At 31.4% G+C, this 17097-nt stretch overlaps 1 protein-coding gene across 7 annotated transcripts in view; it reads right to left on the bottom strand.

Annotated features, from left to right (window-relative positions):
- Positions 1 to 17097, bottom strand: part of LRP1 (LDL receptor protein 1) — a 627804-nt gene that overhangs the window by 282522 nt on the left and 328185 nt on the right. For all 7 annotated transcript variants that reach the window (XM_085820318.1, XM_085820321.1, XM_085820322.1 and 4 more), the window contains 3 exons: positions 11765 to 11914; positions 10560 to 10793; positions 3265 to 3445 (listed from right to left, as the gene is read on the bottom strand). In XM_085820318.1, the coding sequence (XP_085676444.1) occupies positions 3265 to 3445; positions 10560 to 10793; positions 11765 to 11914 (565 nt within the window). The remainder of the gene's footprint in view (positions 1 to 3264; positions 3446 to 10559; positions 10794 to 11764; positions 11915 to 17097) is intronic.

Here is a 17097-nt window from a genome sequence, read left to right as displayed (position 1 = left end):
CTTTTATTCTACAGTTCGAGTTGCTAACGTATTTTGTTCTACAGTTGGATAACGTTACTTTTCGATTATGATGTGCAGTGCTATGAATTGCGAATATTTAAACACGAAATTTTTTTGAAAGTTAGAACTGGAAGGAAAGCTTGCTGGAATTCAATGGGCAGTAGATGCCAGATTGCTGCCGAATTTTAAAAATCGCGCCATGGCCACACCGTATACTAGGATTTGGGAGGAACGTGGAGTGCTGTTAAGCATGGGATGAAGGGGACGAAAAAGGTAAGCGACGAGTTTGACTCTTATTTGGTGGAATATATGTGGCGGCGCCTGAAAAATAATAAATCGTCATCTGAAAAAATGAAAGACTTTATATTTGCAATAAAAGCAATATATCCGCCACCCGAGTTTGAGGGCCATGGCATTTGAGTTATAATATAGACCCTAAAACATATGTGACACTGAGCCATGGTATTAATTTATTATATTTGATATGTGAATGTTTTGTATTTGTTGCGATGCATGTTGAAAATTATATTTTTATTTGTTATAAAGTCTGTTAAAAATTATTTTCAATTTCTAAATGCTTGCTTTTTTTTCTTGTGTCTCAACGTATGCTTAGGATTTATTATCTTATGATTATCATTTTGTTTACTTTTTTTGCCAACTCAAACTTGTGGTGACGCTTTACCTTGAGGTTGCCAAAAATTTGGCGACAAACGTAAATGCATCATTTTGGTGTTGGCGACAATTTTAAAAATGGCGCCAAGGCCGCACCGTATACTAGGATTTTACCATGATTTCAAGCTGCGTATTTGAGTTTCTATAGTGTCACAAAGCTTGCGAAGTTTTAAAGTGTCACTGGATTTAGTTACTGGGGTAAGATTCAGGAGTTTTTGCATGTGTGAGTTTATAATTATATCTTTCCTGCCAAACCTGTTTTTAAGTATTTCGACAACTTCATCGTAATTTGGTTCCGAAATGCAAAAACCTTCTATCACGTTTGCAGCGTTGCTGCATAAGTATGATTTTAAATAATTAAATTTTTCGATCTTTGTTAAAGATTCATTATCATGGATTGCTACCTTGAAAGAGTTCCAAAAACTTCTCCACTGGGTATAATCTCCATAGAATTTAGCGATGGTTAACTTTGGCAGACACGTACATTTATTGCTTTCGATTTTAGAATTAGTTTCGTTAAGAGAGTTTTCATTATCCGAATTTGTTACTTTATTTAATTCTTTCAATTTTTTATTTGCTCTGAATTGCCATAACTGAATTTTCTCTTCGTATTCGATACAAGATAGAATTTCTGTTTCAAACTCTTCCGCCTCTGATTTCAAGTCACGCTCTATCTGAGCATCTAACTTACTCAGAGCTTTTGATTTCGTGATTAATTGATCTAAATTTTCTTCTAATGTACTTGTATCAATTTCTTCTTTATTCAACTCTGATTCGATTTTTTTTTAGAATCTTGGACACGGTGGTCCTGATAACTTTTCATTTCGATTTTAATTTAACAACAGACTCTTCTGCCATTGTTACTCTACAAATTAGAAAATTTAGTCTTACCGTTTCAGACTTCGCACACTTGCAAGGTGCTAAATCCAATTGTTGGCTGTTATGCACCAGCTGTTTCAAAATATTCTAAGATCTATAAATCGACATCAATCACTTTAAAAATGTAACTTTTAATATGTACAATATTTACAGATCATTAATAAAAAAGTGGTGGTTCAGTTGACAAACAAATCTATATGCTTTCATAATCGAAATCTTTCAAATAGGAACCGAAGTGTTCCTCATCAAATAGTGTGCGAAACGTCAGACATCCATCTATCGAACTGCCGGTGGAGCGTCTACGGAAATTCAGAAGGCACGTCGCGTCGTGTTCACATGCAATGCTAGCGCCATCTATCAATTAATCAAAATAATTTCCACAGATGTCAGCCTCTCTGCAATCTACCAATAAGCCACTGCTGTGGAAGTTTTTGATACACTTCCATTTCTGCATTTTATTAAAAAAAAAAAGGTTGATTTCTAATATTTTGATAGGTTTTTATGATTTTGCTCTCTTCAGAACATTATTAGCAGAAATTACCTACAAGTGACTGCTCCAACCTATTTCATTGCTTTGCGGCCATATTCAGCTGCTTCCTTCCCCTTTTAAAATATGTTAATTCTTTCAACCAGCAACAAATGAACCAGAGTTTGATATAAATGTGATTCTACATTCTATGAACTAAATGTTTTTCCCTCCAAAATGTAAAGGAAAAATGCAACAGTAACAGCTACGTTACATCTTTGTTCATGAAAACAAAATGTGGCTTAATGAAAATCAATCAGGTTACACCAAATGAAAGCACAGATTTTATAAGTGCATTTTTACATCACATTTATCTATAACTGATGCTAAATTGCGCTTCTTGATGACAGTTTCATGGCTAACAAGATAATACATAAATACTGCTGTAAGCAAAAATTCCAATATTAAACACCTGAATTTTTCAAAATGTTAGGAAAACATAAAAGGATACTAAAAATATAGTTATTATTAAAATTTTTCTCACAGGCTTCACTTTAAATTTGATTTCTAATATTTAAACTTCAAAGCAGATCTGCCATTAACAGAGGGAAAAAATTCAAAACATAAATATTTTATATAGGATTATCCCCAATGGGGAAGGGAGAAGAATGGCTCAGCTAACTTGTGCTGATAATACATCCATGATGAAAATTAATACCCAATCATATATGTTCTCCTTTCTTGAGTAGGAAGGGTTAATTAGCACGCACATAGGAATGCATTTGCTTGTTTATAACTTGCATTTGGTTTGGGTACATTACACTATTCTTTTGGGAGCTGCTAGATAAACTCCATCATTTTGGTTTCTAATGCTATATCCATTAAGAGCATTTAGACAACATATAACATTCTAGAGAGAACAATTTGAAAATTTTCAAAGAAATTCGAAAGACACAGAGAGACAAACATCTGCTTTCATTAAACAAATAAATATACAATAAATAAACAAAGAAATGAGTAAAGCATCTTTTTTAAATAAATGCTGACACATGCATGATGAAAGTAAGATGAAACATGACAGACATAGATTTATTGCTATTATTTATTCTATTGTTGTTAAAAGATTTCACATATCGCAGACTTTAATATACTGGTTTAAACAATTTAAATCTCTTACGAAACTTTTTAACATTCATCTGGAATCATGTTATAGTTTAAAAGGAAAAACACACAGAAGAACAACTTACGATGCACAGCTATCAATATCAATACCCCTTGGTTTATCATCAGGTCCTAAATGAATAACAACTTCTGGTCGAGAGTTTTCAGTAGCTAAGTTGATTCTACTCAAAGAACTATCACTGTGACTAGTCCAATAAAGATCTCTATGGATTGGATCATAAGCTAAACCTTCTACAGATCCTTGTTCTAAAAAACAATGAAATAAACAGAAGAACAAAATTCAGTAACAAGTAATCAATTATTATAACTGGTTAAATTTTAAAAAGTGGGGGGGGAAGAGAAAAGAAAAAAAGGAGGGTAACGAAATTATACAACTTTTGGAAACTACAGAGAAATTAAATCATTTATGAACATAAAAACTGGGGACGGGGAAGATTTCTATAAAACTGTCACAAAATTATGCTTTAAATTCCTCAGACTTCCAACGCTTCTTTTCTATATGCAGAAAATTTTGAAATTTAAGGTACATAAAAACTGCCAAGGAATCTCTGCAGCTCTCATCAGAATCAATAGCACGATAGCTTATTATGAATCAGGATCTTCTTCAGCACATTATTCTAGTAAGTTCCCTTTTAGATATTTTGAATATTTACAAGTTAATACTATTTTTAATGTCCTCTAACCATCCCAAACTCAGCGCTTCATGCTTTCAGCTTCCTCTTAAATATTTAATTGTTACCAATTTTCTTATGGCCTTTCTTGTAATGTTCCCAGCAAATCTCATTCTATTGATCTTAATGTGTTATATCCATGGTTCCCAAACAGTGCACTGTGGCCTCTTCACAAAGGAGCCATGAAATATTGTAAAAGCTTCAGAATTAATTGAACCAAAACATTTAGCCTCACACACACACACACACACACAAATGAAAAAAAAAAAAAAAAAAGAGGGGAAAGAAAGAAAAAAAAATAGTGAAATTTTCTTTGTACCAGTTTAAAATATATATAATTTATGACCTTGATTCTTAAACGATATTAGGATACACATTAAAAGCTACAAAACATTTATGTTTTATAACAACAACACTCAACAAAATATTTATAATTCAATTTAATTTGAAGCCTTCCCAAACATTTTGGCTAGTTTATATTGATTTCCTTCTCTTTAAGCACCTTTTCTTACAATTAGAGATATGTCTCAATATGCAAACCAATGCTCTCGCTAGTTTCTGCGTGCTTATCTTCTAACTTGTCAACCTCTCCACAAGGTACCTATGAGGGTTTACTTGATCTGGTAAAAGTTAAATAGCCCCAAACCCTCGAATGAATCATAAACTGAAAGGCTGAAATCATAAACAACAGGTAAGTTACATAATAACAACTGCACATACCTTTCAAGAGTAATTTTCTTTATGTACTCAGTTTCTTTCTTCAACATGTTTCCTTTTCATTTTAGAATTTTTGAATCTAACTAAGGATTTATGTTATTCTAAAAAACACTAAATGCATTTAGAATGTATAGAAAAAGTAGCTAATTTTATTTCTTTAGTAATATGAACATTCATAAGAAATATGAAGTATATATAGCCCGGTTACAAAGCTGATGTGGCAGAATTTTTAGAACTTAGTAACACACCGAAGAACAAAATATAGAATAGCAAAACTTTTAGAATTTAGAGCAGGCATTGGAAGCAGAATTTAAAAAGGCACTAGGCAGCAGAATTTAGGATCCACAGACTGCATCAGGTGGGAAATGCCTAGTGCCACCTATGTGTTGATGCATTAAGACATATTAAATGAATCTTTTAAATTGTAAATTTTCAATTTCTTTATTACTAAAAAAATCCCTTTCTATAATGTTTGGCCATATGTGATAAGATTAGAAGATGTTTTGATATTTTCCATACTTGTGTCTAGTGAGAAGTAGAGAAAATAAAGGAAAGATAAACATGTTAGGAAATAGATTCTAGTATCAGAAGTAAAACATTCAAATATTATGTTTTCATTGTTCTTTAAGACGTTCTCTAAAAGGTAAGAAATTAATCACAAACTTTCTGTAAAATACATCCATTACATGTTGATACCATGGCGACATTTTTCATTTTGTCACATATTTCTCGAATCTTCTAGAATCGTGGGTCTATAAATCTTGCCTTTAAATCCTTCTAAACTTTCCAAGCTGCAATGTCTAAAATACTAGAGAAAAATTATCCCTACCAATTCTGTAACAGCAAAAAGGCAGAAATATTTTGAAAAAAAAAAGGGGAGGGAAAACGTATAAAATTAATTTTATAGAGAAAGTTGATGCATATTCTGAGAATTTTGAATATTCTGAGATGGGGAAAAGCTTACTATGAAAAAATTAAAAAGAAGACATTTTTAATTAATTACGTAGCTAATTTCGCTCTTGTTAAGAGCTGTTTCGTAAATTACGCTTTATAGCATTATGCCTTACTTTTCAGATTCATAGTATTGTACAATAAGTTGCCAAAATGAAACTTTATAATATTACAGAGAAAAATAGAGATGTTTTATTTTAATGTTATTTTTTAAATATAATTTCAATATATTACCATTATTTTAATGAAATTTATCAATGTTGTGATGTTTTAAAAAAATTGTCTAAAAAGTCTCAGATCTCGGAATTAAAAATTTTCTATAGAAACTGATCTTAAAATTGCCAAAATGTTGACAAGTCGCGAAATTTAGAACCGTTTAATAAAAGAATTCACATCCCCAAAAGCGAAAAGTTGTTTAAAATTTCTTTATTAAAAAAAAATTAATTTCAAAATGCTTATGTTTCACTTCTTGCTTAGAAACTCGAGTATCCCATTATTTATATTAGAAATAGAAACAAATTATAACCCATTCAACAGATAACCATATGTGTCAGTAAATCGCCAAAAATATTCCAACAAAATGCTAATTCACACTCAAAATGGCAGTCATAAAAACAGACAGAAATTTCAGATGATTAAAATTAAAGACCTTCTGCTGATTTTGGCCAAAATTAAGGACTTTTAAGGACCAAAAATCGATTCCAAAAAATTTAAGGACTCTTAAGGACCATACGAACCCTGTTTATGCAGTATTTTTGTGCTATATAATTACTGGTTTGTTGCCTTATGGTAAATAGTCTTGTGATATTTTACTGTTATATCTTTGATAATGGACCGATTTTGGAACTGTAATAAACATAATAGTGCTGACAAAGAAAGTATGTCTTTAACTAGTGGCACGACTGTCAAGAAATTAAAATATTGTCAATATGATGACAGTTATTTAGAGTTTGGTTTTACGTCATCAGATATAAATGTTGAAAAGAGACCACAATGTGTATTGTGTATGAAAGTTTTTTCAGTAGAGTGCATTCTTTCAAGATAACTGAAGTGCGATTTAAAAAGTTAATGTGCACAGCATAGTTGGCAAACTTTGAGGGATTTTTTTCGCCAGGAACTTAAAAGAACAGAAACAACAATAATCACAATGGAAAAAAAAAAAAAAAAAAAAAAAAAAAGATGCTGCCACTAGAAAACCACTGTGTTGTACAATATTACTGTTCTTATAAATCCTGTAAAGTCCAAAAAATCTTTTTCTCAATACAGAATTTGATTTTATTATGGCAAATATTTTTCTAAAAACCTTTCTTTTGAATATTCATAATAATTTTTTTTTGAATATTCATAATAATATTTTTTGGGTCTCCGAAGCATGCATTAAACATGACTCATATTAAAGTTTCATAAAATAGTAATGTAGTTTTCTGCTTATTAAGCTACATTTTAGAAATGTATGAAGATCATAAAAGCATCAATAACTAGATAAGATTCTTCTCTGTATTTCAAAAGTAATTCATCATTACAATTAATTCCAAAATCAAAGTACTACTAGTAAAAATAGCTATTCTTTGGGGGAGCAAAGAATAAAATTAAAAAAAAAAAAAGAAGAGAGAAAGAAAGGGGGGGAAGAAAAATCTGAAAAAGTTTGGATATTAGCTTTTAAAGTTTAATATGGTTTATCAGTACATATTATTGATAGAGATGGCCTTGGTGAAGTAGTCACATATTTTATAGGATATTAGATTACACAGTTAAATTAATATGGGAAGGTTATATATCGACAGTTTACTTAAAAAGTGAAAAAATATGTAATGTATTTTTATAAAAATATTTCATGTTTTTAATATCAGCTCAGCTTAAATAACAATGTATTTAATTCATTATGTATATAAATACATAATGAATTAAATACATTGTTATTTAAATCAAACAGATTTTTAAAAAATCATCTATTGCTTTTAACTAGTTTAGTTTGTTAATTAATAATAGACACATTAAATACAAACAAATTATACCTGACATTTTCCCAAATGGCAGAGATGAAAAGTGAACCAAAGCACTGTTTAACGTAAAATAACACCAAATCGTGCTTCAGGACTAACAGCCCTATTGAGTTCTTTAAATAAAAGCGGGGTGGGGACATAGAAATAGACTATTTCTAATAAGTGGCCAAAATTTCACTTTATATATAAAAAAAACCTAAGCCTGTGCTTCCTGTGACAGCCATCAGAGAAACATAAAAGCTTCTAAAGCCAGTCAGAGATCTCTGACATATTGCCAAAAGCAATTGCCAAAAGCTGCAAAGGATTTAACAGTACCTCTTGAGCCCTAATATGTTTTCAAGGGCAAAATTAAAAAACAGATAAGTTTAACAGTCACCCTGGCTGACTCCATTTCTGACCTGAAAATATTCTGATAAATGTCCCTTGTTGTTGTTACTTATGCTCACTTGTCTGACCTGTAATATCAGCTCAGGTCCATGAAATTCCTCATGGCAAGGAGCACAAGATTACGTCTGTCGTTGGCAACAGACTTGAGCACATAAAATGGCACCGTCTGTCGTTGGCAACAGCATTCTAAAATGTAGCTTAATAAGCAAAAAAGTACATTATTCATACAGGTGACTGTGTGATTTAGCTCAGTTCTGCCCCCAATTTTGATAAAGAGCACCCTGGAAGGGATGGGTCTGAAGGTCTCCCACCCCGCTGCCCTTACACCAAACCCCAGAGGACTTTTGGCTTGCCGCATATTTCGAGTGTTGGCATGCCACACCGACACTATACATTTACAAACATACATGCCATCTCTGGGATTCGCACCCACGCCCTTCAGCAACATTAACCACTATACCAGTTGGGCGTAAAAATGTCCTTAAATTTTTACATATGAGGCTGCTTTATTTGCAATAAGTTTTATCAGTTTAATTAATTTTTCAGAAATTCTGAATTCATACATAGCAACCAGTAAATTTTGCTAATTAATTGAGTAATATGCTGTTTTAAAAGCTAAGCTGGAAATGACATGGGTTAATTTCAAAGTAATGAACTTGCCTTATTTTTTTCTCAATCAGGGATTTACCTTCAAATTACAATGTTAATCATTCAGATGACAGTTACTCTTCATTCCAAATTATTACAAAAATACTGAGTACAATTTCAACCAGTATTAGTGTTCTACATTTCAAAAACTCCGCCTGAATGGTATTTGATCCTGCTGCTATGTATTCTTAAAAAGCCTTAGTTTATGTCTCTTTTTCTTGAAAATTTGGTGGTGGAATTACAATTTTTTCTTGATCATTTAGTGACTGGTGACTGGTTAGTATTGAGTAATTCCTAAAATGTTGCATCTGCTTTTTAAAACTATTTGACACAATTCAATAATGATTTCACTATTTTTGTTTTTGCATATGGCTAGAATTCTGCACACCTAATGTTCCTGTAGAAAGCTTTGCTTTCAGTAATACCTCTGAGATGTTTAACGTGTCTAAGGAGGCCATCAAAACACCATTCCTTGTTAAATCTAAATAATTCCTTTCTTTCTCTTTTAGCTTTATTGTTATCCTTGTCAGGCTCTAGTATGTCTCATTTGTACTGTTAATTTATGTGGCAATTCTGCATTCAGTGCCAAATCAATTATTTTTATTGCTTTTTTAAACTTTCCCAAGGCTGTAATTGATAATTTCAGATGAATGTTTCCAGATTTTTTTGTCTTCTTTTGCCCAATATTCACCAAAAATTAATCTGATGTCCCTCTTAGTACAGTTCAGCCAGTTTAATGATGAATATTTTCACTCACAATAAAACCCATTCTCAGAAGAAAAAAAAAAAAAAAAAATTCTTTCAATCACAAGTATGAAATTAAATTTCCCACAAGAATTTTATTTCCTTTCCAATGAATCTCATGAACTGTCACTAAATACACTTTATATTTGGTAAATTGTTCACATAATATTTAAAGTATTTCACTCCTCTATAAAGATAATTTTTCCTATTTTTCAAAATGTAAGTCCTTAGCTTTTTTCTCCTAGTCATTTGCTTACAGGCAATTAATACAAATTTTGTTCTTCAGATTTTGTGATAAATTTTACATGTACAATAGTCAGGCCCATGGCCAATACCCAACCCAAGGACAACCCCCCTCCCATTTATAATCCTCTGTAGGAAGGATATCAACTCCACCTCCACAGATACAGGATTGTTTACTTTAATCACCCCTTAGGACATGCATGAGTTATACTGGAATTATTCTTTAACACCCAGCTACCATACAGTTGTATGACAATAAATGCTGCACAAAATAACTTTCATTTAAAATTTGCAACAAAATGAGGTTTTGAATTTCACCCAAACTATCATAGTTTATTTTTTAGGCGTGAAAAATTTTGAAATTCCAGGTGTATTCAGAATTGATAAAAAGAATACAAGGAAATATGCATAATTATACAACTTCAAATGCTGGATAAAATAACATTGATATAAAAACTGGGGGGGGGGGGTAAATTCCTTTAGATTTCACAGTTTGTTCTTTTTGTAGATGACAAATTTTTAATCTGAAAATATATACACAATTGATAAAATTATTAGGAAACACACTCTGTCTCTTAATTACCATCGCAATTTGGTAAGAAAATAAAAATCATATATTGTGGAATTAACATTACAACTAATAACATCTCTTCTAACTTTTGGCACATTCTTAATGTCGTTGAGTGTGCATATACAAGAAAATTCTTCCATGCCACAGTAACTATTAAAGACTCTAAAACTTGAACAAAATAGCGCATATTTTAGGATAAAACTAGTGACAGTCATTGTATTGTTATTTTCACTCAAGCAAGCTAAAATAAGAAATTATGCAAATTTAGCTTATAAATGCTGTTTAAATACAGGCCTTTATGAGCAGATTCACAAAGCTATGCCACTCAAAGGGTTAAAAAAAAAAAAAAAAAAAAAAAAAAAAGGAGAGAGAAACTTGCAACCTTATTATTTTCAAAAAGTTATTAAAATGTTAATTTAACTTACTTTCAATAATTACAGTATGATTTTCTCCATTAAAATTAACACTATTTATAGTTCCACGTTGAATATCAGAATAAAATAAGCGCTTTCCTTCATAATCAAAAGATAATCCAATAACATTTCTCATGTGCACTTTATTGCTAATACTTGGGTATGGAGCATTTGGATTATTCTCATCAAACATATTAATACTGTCAATTTTTAGGACTCTAGAGAACATTATGAAGGCATCAAAAGCTGCAAAATAAAAAGAGGGTTTCTAATTAAAAATATCCTTATCAATTTCAAGTAAATAAATAAAAGGCAACACATCATTTAATATTAAACCCTAAACCAGAGTTACATACAATTTATAAGGAATGAATGTATTAACAGATCCAGACATACAAACAGTTTATAAGTAATAAATATATTAAGCAGATATATAAAAGTATACATTTGAAAAAACTGAGAACTGGATTATAATAAAATAAAAATTAAACAATACAATGAACATTACAAAACTAAGATGAAATTTATGAAAGTATAAATATTATAAAAAAAGAGAAGAAATCATAATTTAAAAATTTATAACACATAAAGTAATTTTTACTTATAACTTTCCATATATCCATTACACAGTTATATTTTTAAAAAAAGAAAATTCATAATTAAAAATAAAAACCCTTTCTTAGATATAAAAATGCAATTTGATAGTAAAAACACATAGCAAATGCATGGTTTTAAGTTTAAAGAAATTCATTCAGTTACTGGTCTACGATAAATAATTAGAAAATGATATAAAATATGTGAACCAAAATTATCTGAATAGTAATTTTAAGAACTGGATTAATACCATTCTTCTCAGATATTCTACTGGAGGATAAAACTGAATGACATTCAAACCTTTGAAATTATATTGCTTGACAACTACTAAGGAACAACTATAACCCAGCAGCTTTACATGGAACAGCAGCAAAGGATGATTAGGATGGTCTTGCTTTTGTGAAAAGGAACAGAAATATAACATCTGTATAAACTGCACAAGTTCTGCACAAACCATACTTACTTCTGTGTAGAACTTTAAACAGAAAAACCAAACTATTAAAACCATGTAACATACAGCATAAGCCATGTTCTATACAGCACAAGAAAAACTTTTAAAGGGGATATAAAAGAGTTTAAATTAAATAAAAAAAAATAAGTTTTACTTTAAAATTCAGTCTTACGTTTACAGGAATGACCATCTTCAGCAAGCTCCCCATGTGAGCATGCACAGGTATAGGAACCATTACCTTGGAACAAACAAAGATTTGAACCACATTTGCCAGTGTTTTCACAGACACCTTGATAACATCTCCTATAGCATGGATTAGTTTCTGAAAGAAATTTTTAATAAACAAAAATTATACAGAAGTAAAAAGAAAACATATTATACATTTAGATGGCAAGTTTAAATATGCAGCACGTGAAAATGAACAGAAGTTTTGTATAATTTCAATTTAACGTACATATATGAAATATTGAGAATCTAGATACATGAATAGATACATTTTTTAAGTGAGTGAAACTTCTTTCATCAATATTTCTTGGTGAGATAAAAAAATGAGCGATAGTAACCCGGACTTAATTTCAATAACTCCTTTTTCAGTCAACACGATAAAATGCCCCCCTCCCAAAATTTCATTTTGAAGTAAGTACAGTACACTTCTTACAAGCTTATTTCATTTACTTATTTACTTATTTTTGTAATTCGACATGAATTTGTTAAGTTAGATGAAAGCTTAATTTAATTATCTCCAGACTGCATAAAATCTCAATTTTTTATTTTTATTTATTTATTTATATTTTTTTGCTGTGTACAGATTTCATATATGAAGTTTCTTTTTGGCAGTGGCTAAGCCTTATCTCTCTCTTTCCCCCCCCCATAATTAAAAATGTTTGCTCTACTGAATTTTTATCTGAATAATTAAGATTCGTTCACTTTTGTTTTGGCAAATTACTTACACTGAGGTACATTTGAACAATTTAAAATAACTAATTTCACTGCCCCGGCTAATTGGAAGCGATAGAAACATACCTGATTATACCAGAAAAAGAGGTACAGTCATTGTTAGATTCTTCTACCCCTTGAAAAAATTTGAATCTGACAATAATAATACAGCTATATCCATCTTGTTTTCATTTTTTTGAAATTATTATTTTTACACATTACTTTTCCACCTCAGTTCAGGTTTATACAATAGATTCTACTAGTTTTATCTAATTTTCTTAAATTTGATTAAATTACAATGTCCTAGTTCACTCTTTACCTGTTTAGTTTTAATTTAACTTCAATTATTTCATGTCAGTCACACGGTTTGTGAAAAAGTTATTCTTGTGAAGGCAGATTGGGAGGGGGTAAAGGAAAAAAGTAGTTAAAATTTTCATAGATAGAGGGCGCTGCACAGATTGTGGTAACAAGAAATATGTAAATTAGAGTCCTATAAATTGCAGGTTTTACAATTAACAACTCATTTCCGATTTTTCATACTACAGTACAAAGTCTTTAATCCGGACTCATAGGGGCTTCGGTGATTCCGGATTAGGGGTTTTTCTGGATTATAGTTCATCAATTTAAATCTGCTAAGATGGCATGCAAAAATTCTAAAATTAAAACTATGAAACCATAATTTATGAAATAAAGAGCAATTATGATCTAAAGGGTATTAAAAAAAAAACTTAATATTTATTTGTTGACTTTATTAAGCATTTCTTTCAATGTAAGTTGTTTAAGTTGCTTTGCTTTTTGTGCTAATACTTTCTCTTTAATTCTATAAACAGACATAATTTCTTGTTCAATTACAAAGTTCCACTGTTCAAGTCCAATAATTGCTGTGCCGAGAATACCGACTAACTTGTCAATCGAAATTTTTTCGTTTTCACTAACCTCTCTGCCACTTTCTTCATGCCTCTATCCATTTTTTGCAGCAATTCCACTTTTTGTTTGATGGACATTGAAACATGCTTTCGCTTTGTAGATCCTTTGGCAGCTCCAGAATCGGAAAATCTTTTTGACATAATCAAAAGTTCAAGCTTAATTTTTATAAAATTGCTCTAACAGTTTGCAAAAAATAATAAGCCAGATCCAGTTAGAAGATTAAGGAACAATGTAATCTGCAACTTTAACTGAAACAGATAATTAGATAATTTTAGCCTAGCTTATACCATCCGTTATACATTAAACGCGCATGTGTAAACGTATTATGCGCATGCGTAAACCCATTATGTGTTTACGCATGCGCAGAAAGTTTGTAACTTTGAGGTCGAGATTATAGATCATTCCGGATTATGGACGTCCGGATTAAAGACTTGTACTCTACTTGATATTTTCTTGTACAAAAAATTTTTATTGTTATGAGAGATAAGTGTAAAAGCATTATTTATGAAGTTGTTTTGCCTCAGCCAAGAATAGTCGACTGAAGTTTTAGGAATGTTTCAGGCACAGAAGGGCTGGAAGAAAGGTTCAGGTTCAATCACTATTCCCTGACTTCTCTGGTATGACGTTTCAAAGAAACCGGGAGTTTGCATCACTGCCTTCATAGTGGTGCACCTAGTTTATCATAGGTGCGTACTTCCGATGTTGTTTCACAGATTGGCACTCTAAGAGAACAATCAAGGAGTGCAGTAAATATCATACAAAGTGGCACTGAACACTGGTATACTGAAAACATCAATATTCCACATCCTTCACAGTGTTTTAAAATTGCACCCCTACAAGTTGCAATCAATTCACCAGCTCTTATCAAATGACAAAGCAAAGAGATATGAATTTGCAAATTGGGCTTTGTCGAAAATGGATGACAATCCGCAATGGCTTCTCAATATCTTGTGGACAGATGATGCTCATTTTTCATTGCACAAAATAGTCAACACTCATTATTGTGGTTCTGGGCAAAGAAGAACCAATGTGCTTATAGCGAGGAGCAGTGGCGGCTTTTAATAAGCACTATGGAACTGCAGCACCCCCTATTTCAACCTATTATTATTTTTAATATTTAATATAATGTGCCCCTTTATTCTTTAATTATTTCTTTATACTTCTACAATATATAATCCTTAAGCTTCATATCAGTAGCCATCTCCAGTTTATGAAAAAGGTACGAAAGTCTTTGTATGGAACTGCATGTTTCACAGTTCCAGCAGCGTGGTGTTTGACTGTTCTGTCCATGCACACATAGAAAGCAGCATGCGAGCCAGGGAGAGAGAAGAGCATTGTTGCTCTTGCAATGCCAAAATTCTGGCATGTTGTTGGAAAAGTGATTTCTTTTTACTCTGTGCGTGTGGTATTTGGCTGCTCTGTGCATGCGCACTTAGGAAGCAGCACACAAGGCTGTGAGGAAGAGTAGCACTGTCACTCTTGGAATACCAAATCTGGCGTGCCATTGGGAGGAGGTTCTTTTTTTTTTTTTACTCCGGGTGTGCTGCGTTTAAAATTCTTGATATTCTTGATAATATTCTTGATTAGATTATTTTTCAGCTATTCTATTTCATTAATTTTTTTCGGTTCTTTTATTTTACAGAAAACTTTAACTCTGTCCTTGCATCCTCAAGTAATAAATTCTGAGATTGTAAGTGAACTTCAAGAGCTTTCGTTTTCACAGCTGTCTCTCCATGAGAAAGTTACAATTAAGAAAACAGGTCGTTCAACACCTGATATTCTAATATGTCAGCTAGCCATAAGCAACAACAAGAAATATATTCATAGTTTCAATTCTGAAGGGTACCAACAGAAAAGTTGTCTTTGAGGTTGTGAAGTAAAAAATGCTCTGTTTTGGTTCCCGTGCTTGCTGTTTGTAGGTGATATAATGTGGACAAAAGATAGTTTCAGAAATATAGACAAAATGAAAGAAAAACTGAAAAGCATGAGAAGTCAAAGAAGCACGTTGGTAATGTAGTTTCACTGTCACTTTTAGGAACCGTTAGTATTAAGGAGAAACTTAGTGAGAGATACAGAATTTCAGTCAATGAGCATAACATAAAAGTTAAAAAAGAACCGTGAAATTTTTTGCAAAATAATAGATTGCACTTTCTCTTATGGAAACTTTGAAACTCCCTTACGTGGACAAAGACGATTCAGTAAATCCAAGGGTATTTAGAGGATTAGTAAATTTTGCATCTAAATTAGAATCAGATTTGAAGAATCACTCAGAAACTACTTTAGTCTTCAAAGGTGTTTCAAAGACCATTCAGAATGAGACACTTGACTGCCTATTTCAAATACTATAAGGAGATAAGGACGAAAATTAGAAAAGCTTCTTTTGTTTTTTTAATGGCTGATGATACAACAAATGTTTTGGAACACACTCAGATGGTCCTTGTTCTACAGTATGTATTGAATGGAGAAATATTCGCTTCTGGGGATTCTTTATTCCAGAAAATCAAACTGCAGATGGAATATCAAAATGTATTTTAGAACAATTGGACATAATCCTTCAACAAAATGAACAAAAATTGACAGCTCAGACAGTTGATGGTGTAATTGTCATGAAAGGGAAAAAAGCAGGAGTTCTAAGCAAAAATAAAAGCAGTTTTTACTAATGCACATTTCATTCACTGTTATGCACATAAACTTAATTTAATAATGAGAAATGCAGCCAGCATTTCATGAAACACAAAAATATTTTTTTCCAATATTCTGGCTATTCCAACATTCTTCTTGAGGTCACCGCAACGCGTGTCTATTCTAAAGAAGCATATGGACATTAGCATTCCACGTCTTCCTCCGCAAGTTGGAACTCCAACATATGGACCATAAACAGAGTTCATGAAAATTTGCAACCTTTAAAAAATTGCCGTACAGAAACTTGGTCGACATCAAATGCAGATCAAACCATTTCAGAAGCAACAGGAATTTTAAAATATGTAAATTATGATAATTTCAAATTTTGGTTAGAGATTTTTTATCAGATTGTGCCTCATGTTGAAATAGTATACAACCAAATGCAATCCAGAAAAATTAGTGTGTTAAACTCAAAATACTGTGAGAATTCTTCAAAGACACTGATAGCAGAAGCTAAGGAAATATGTGACTTTATATGTATTGATATAATGGACAGATATTCCTCCACTAAATACTTAGCAGCTGATAAATTGTTCAGCAAGAAAAGCTTCTCTAGTTTTAGGAATGAACATCCTACAAAAGGAATAGTACTGACCATTGAAGCATATCCAATGATTGACAAAGAAAAGCTTGAAACTGAACTAAAAGTTATTCTATTGCACTAATGAATACTGCAAATTAATATACAGCTATGAAAGCTACTGAAATTTATCTTGGAAAATAATCTAGATGATGTTCTTAGAGAAATTACAAAACTGAAAAATTCTCTTGACTACATCAGAGGCAGAACACTGCTTTTCAACATTGAAAAGAATAAAATCTTTTCTAAGAACACTATGAATTCGGAAAGACTAAAATGCATGCTTTCAATATAGAAAAATTTCCTCGGTTATCATCCAGAGATCAAAGATAAAATTATTAATCTTTTCACACAAATTAAAACAAGAAGAATAGATTTCA

The sequence above is a fragment of the Stegodyphus dumicola genome, chromosome 7, assembly GCF_044657685.1.
Source record: "Stegodyphus dumicola isolate Sdum_Otavi_A_Nest chromosome 7, ASM4465768v1".
NCBI lineage: Eukaryota > Metazoa > Arthropoda > Arachnida > Araneae > Eresidae > Stegodyphus > Stegodyphus dumicola.
Note: the sequence above shows the minus strand (reverse complement) of the source record. Positions and strands in the feature narration are given on the sequence as shown.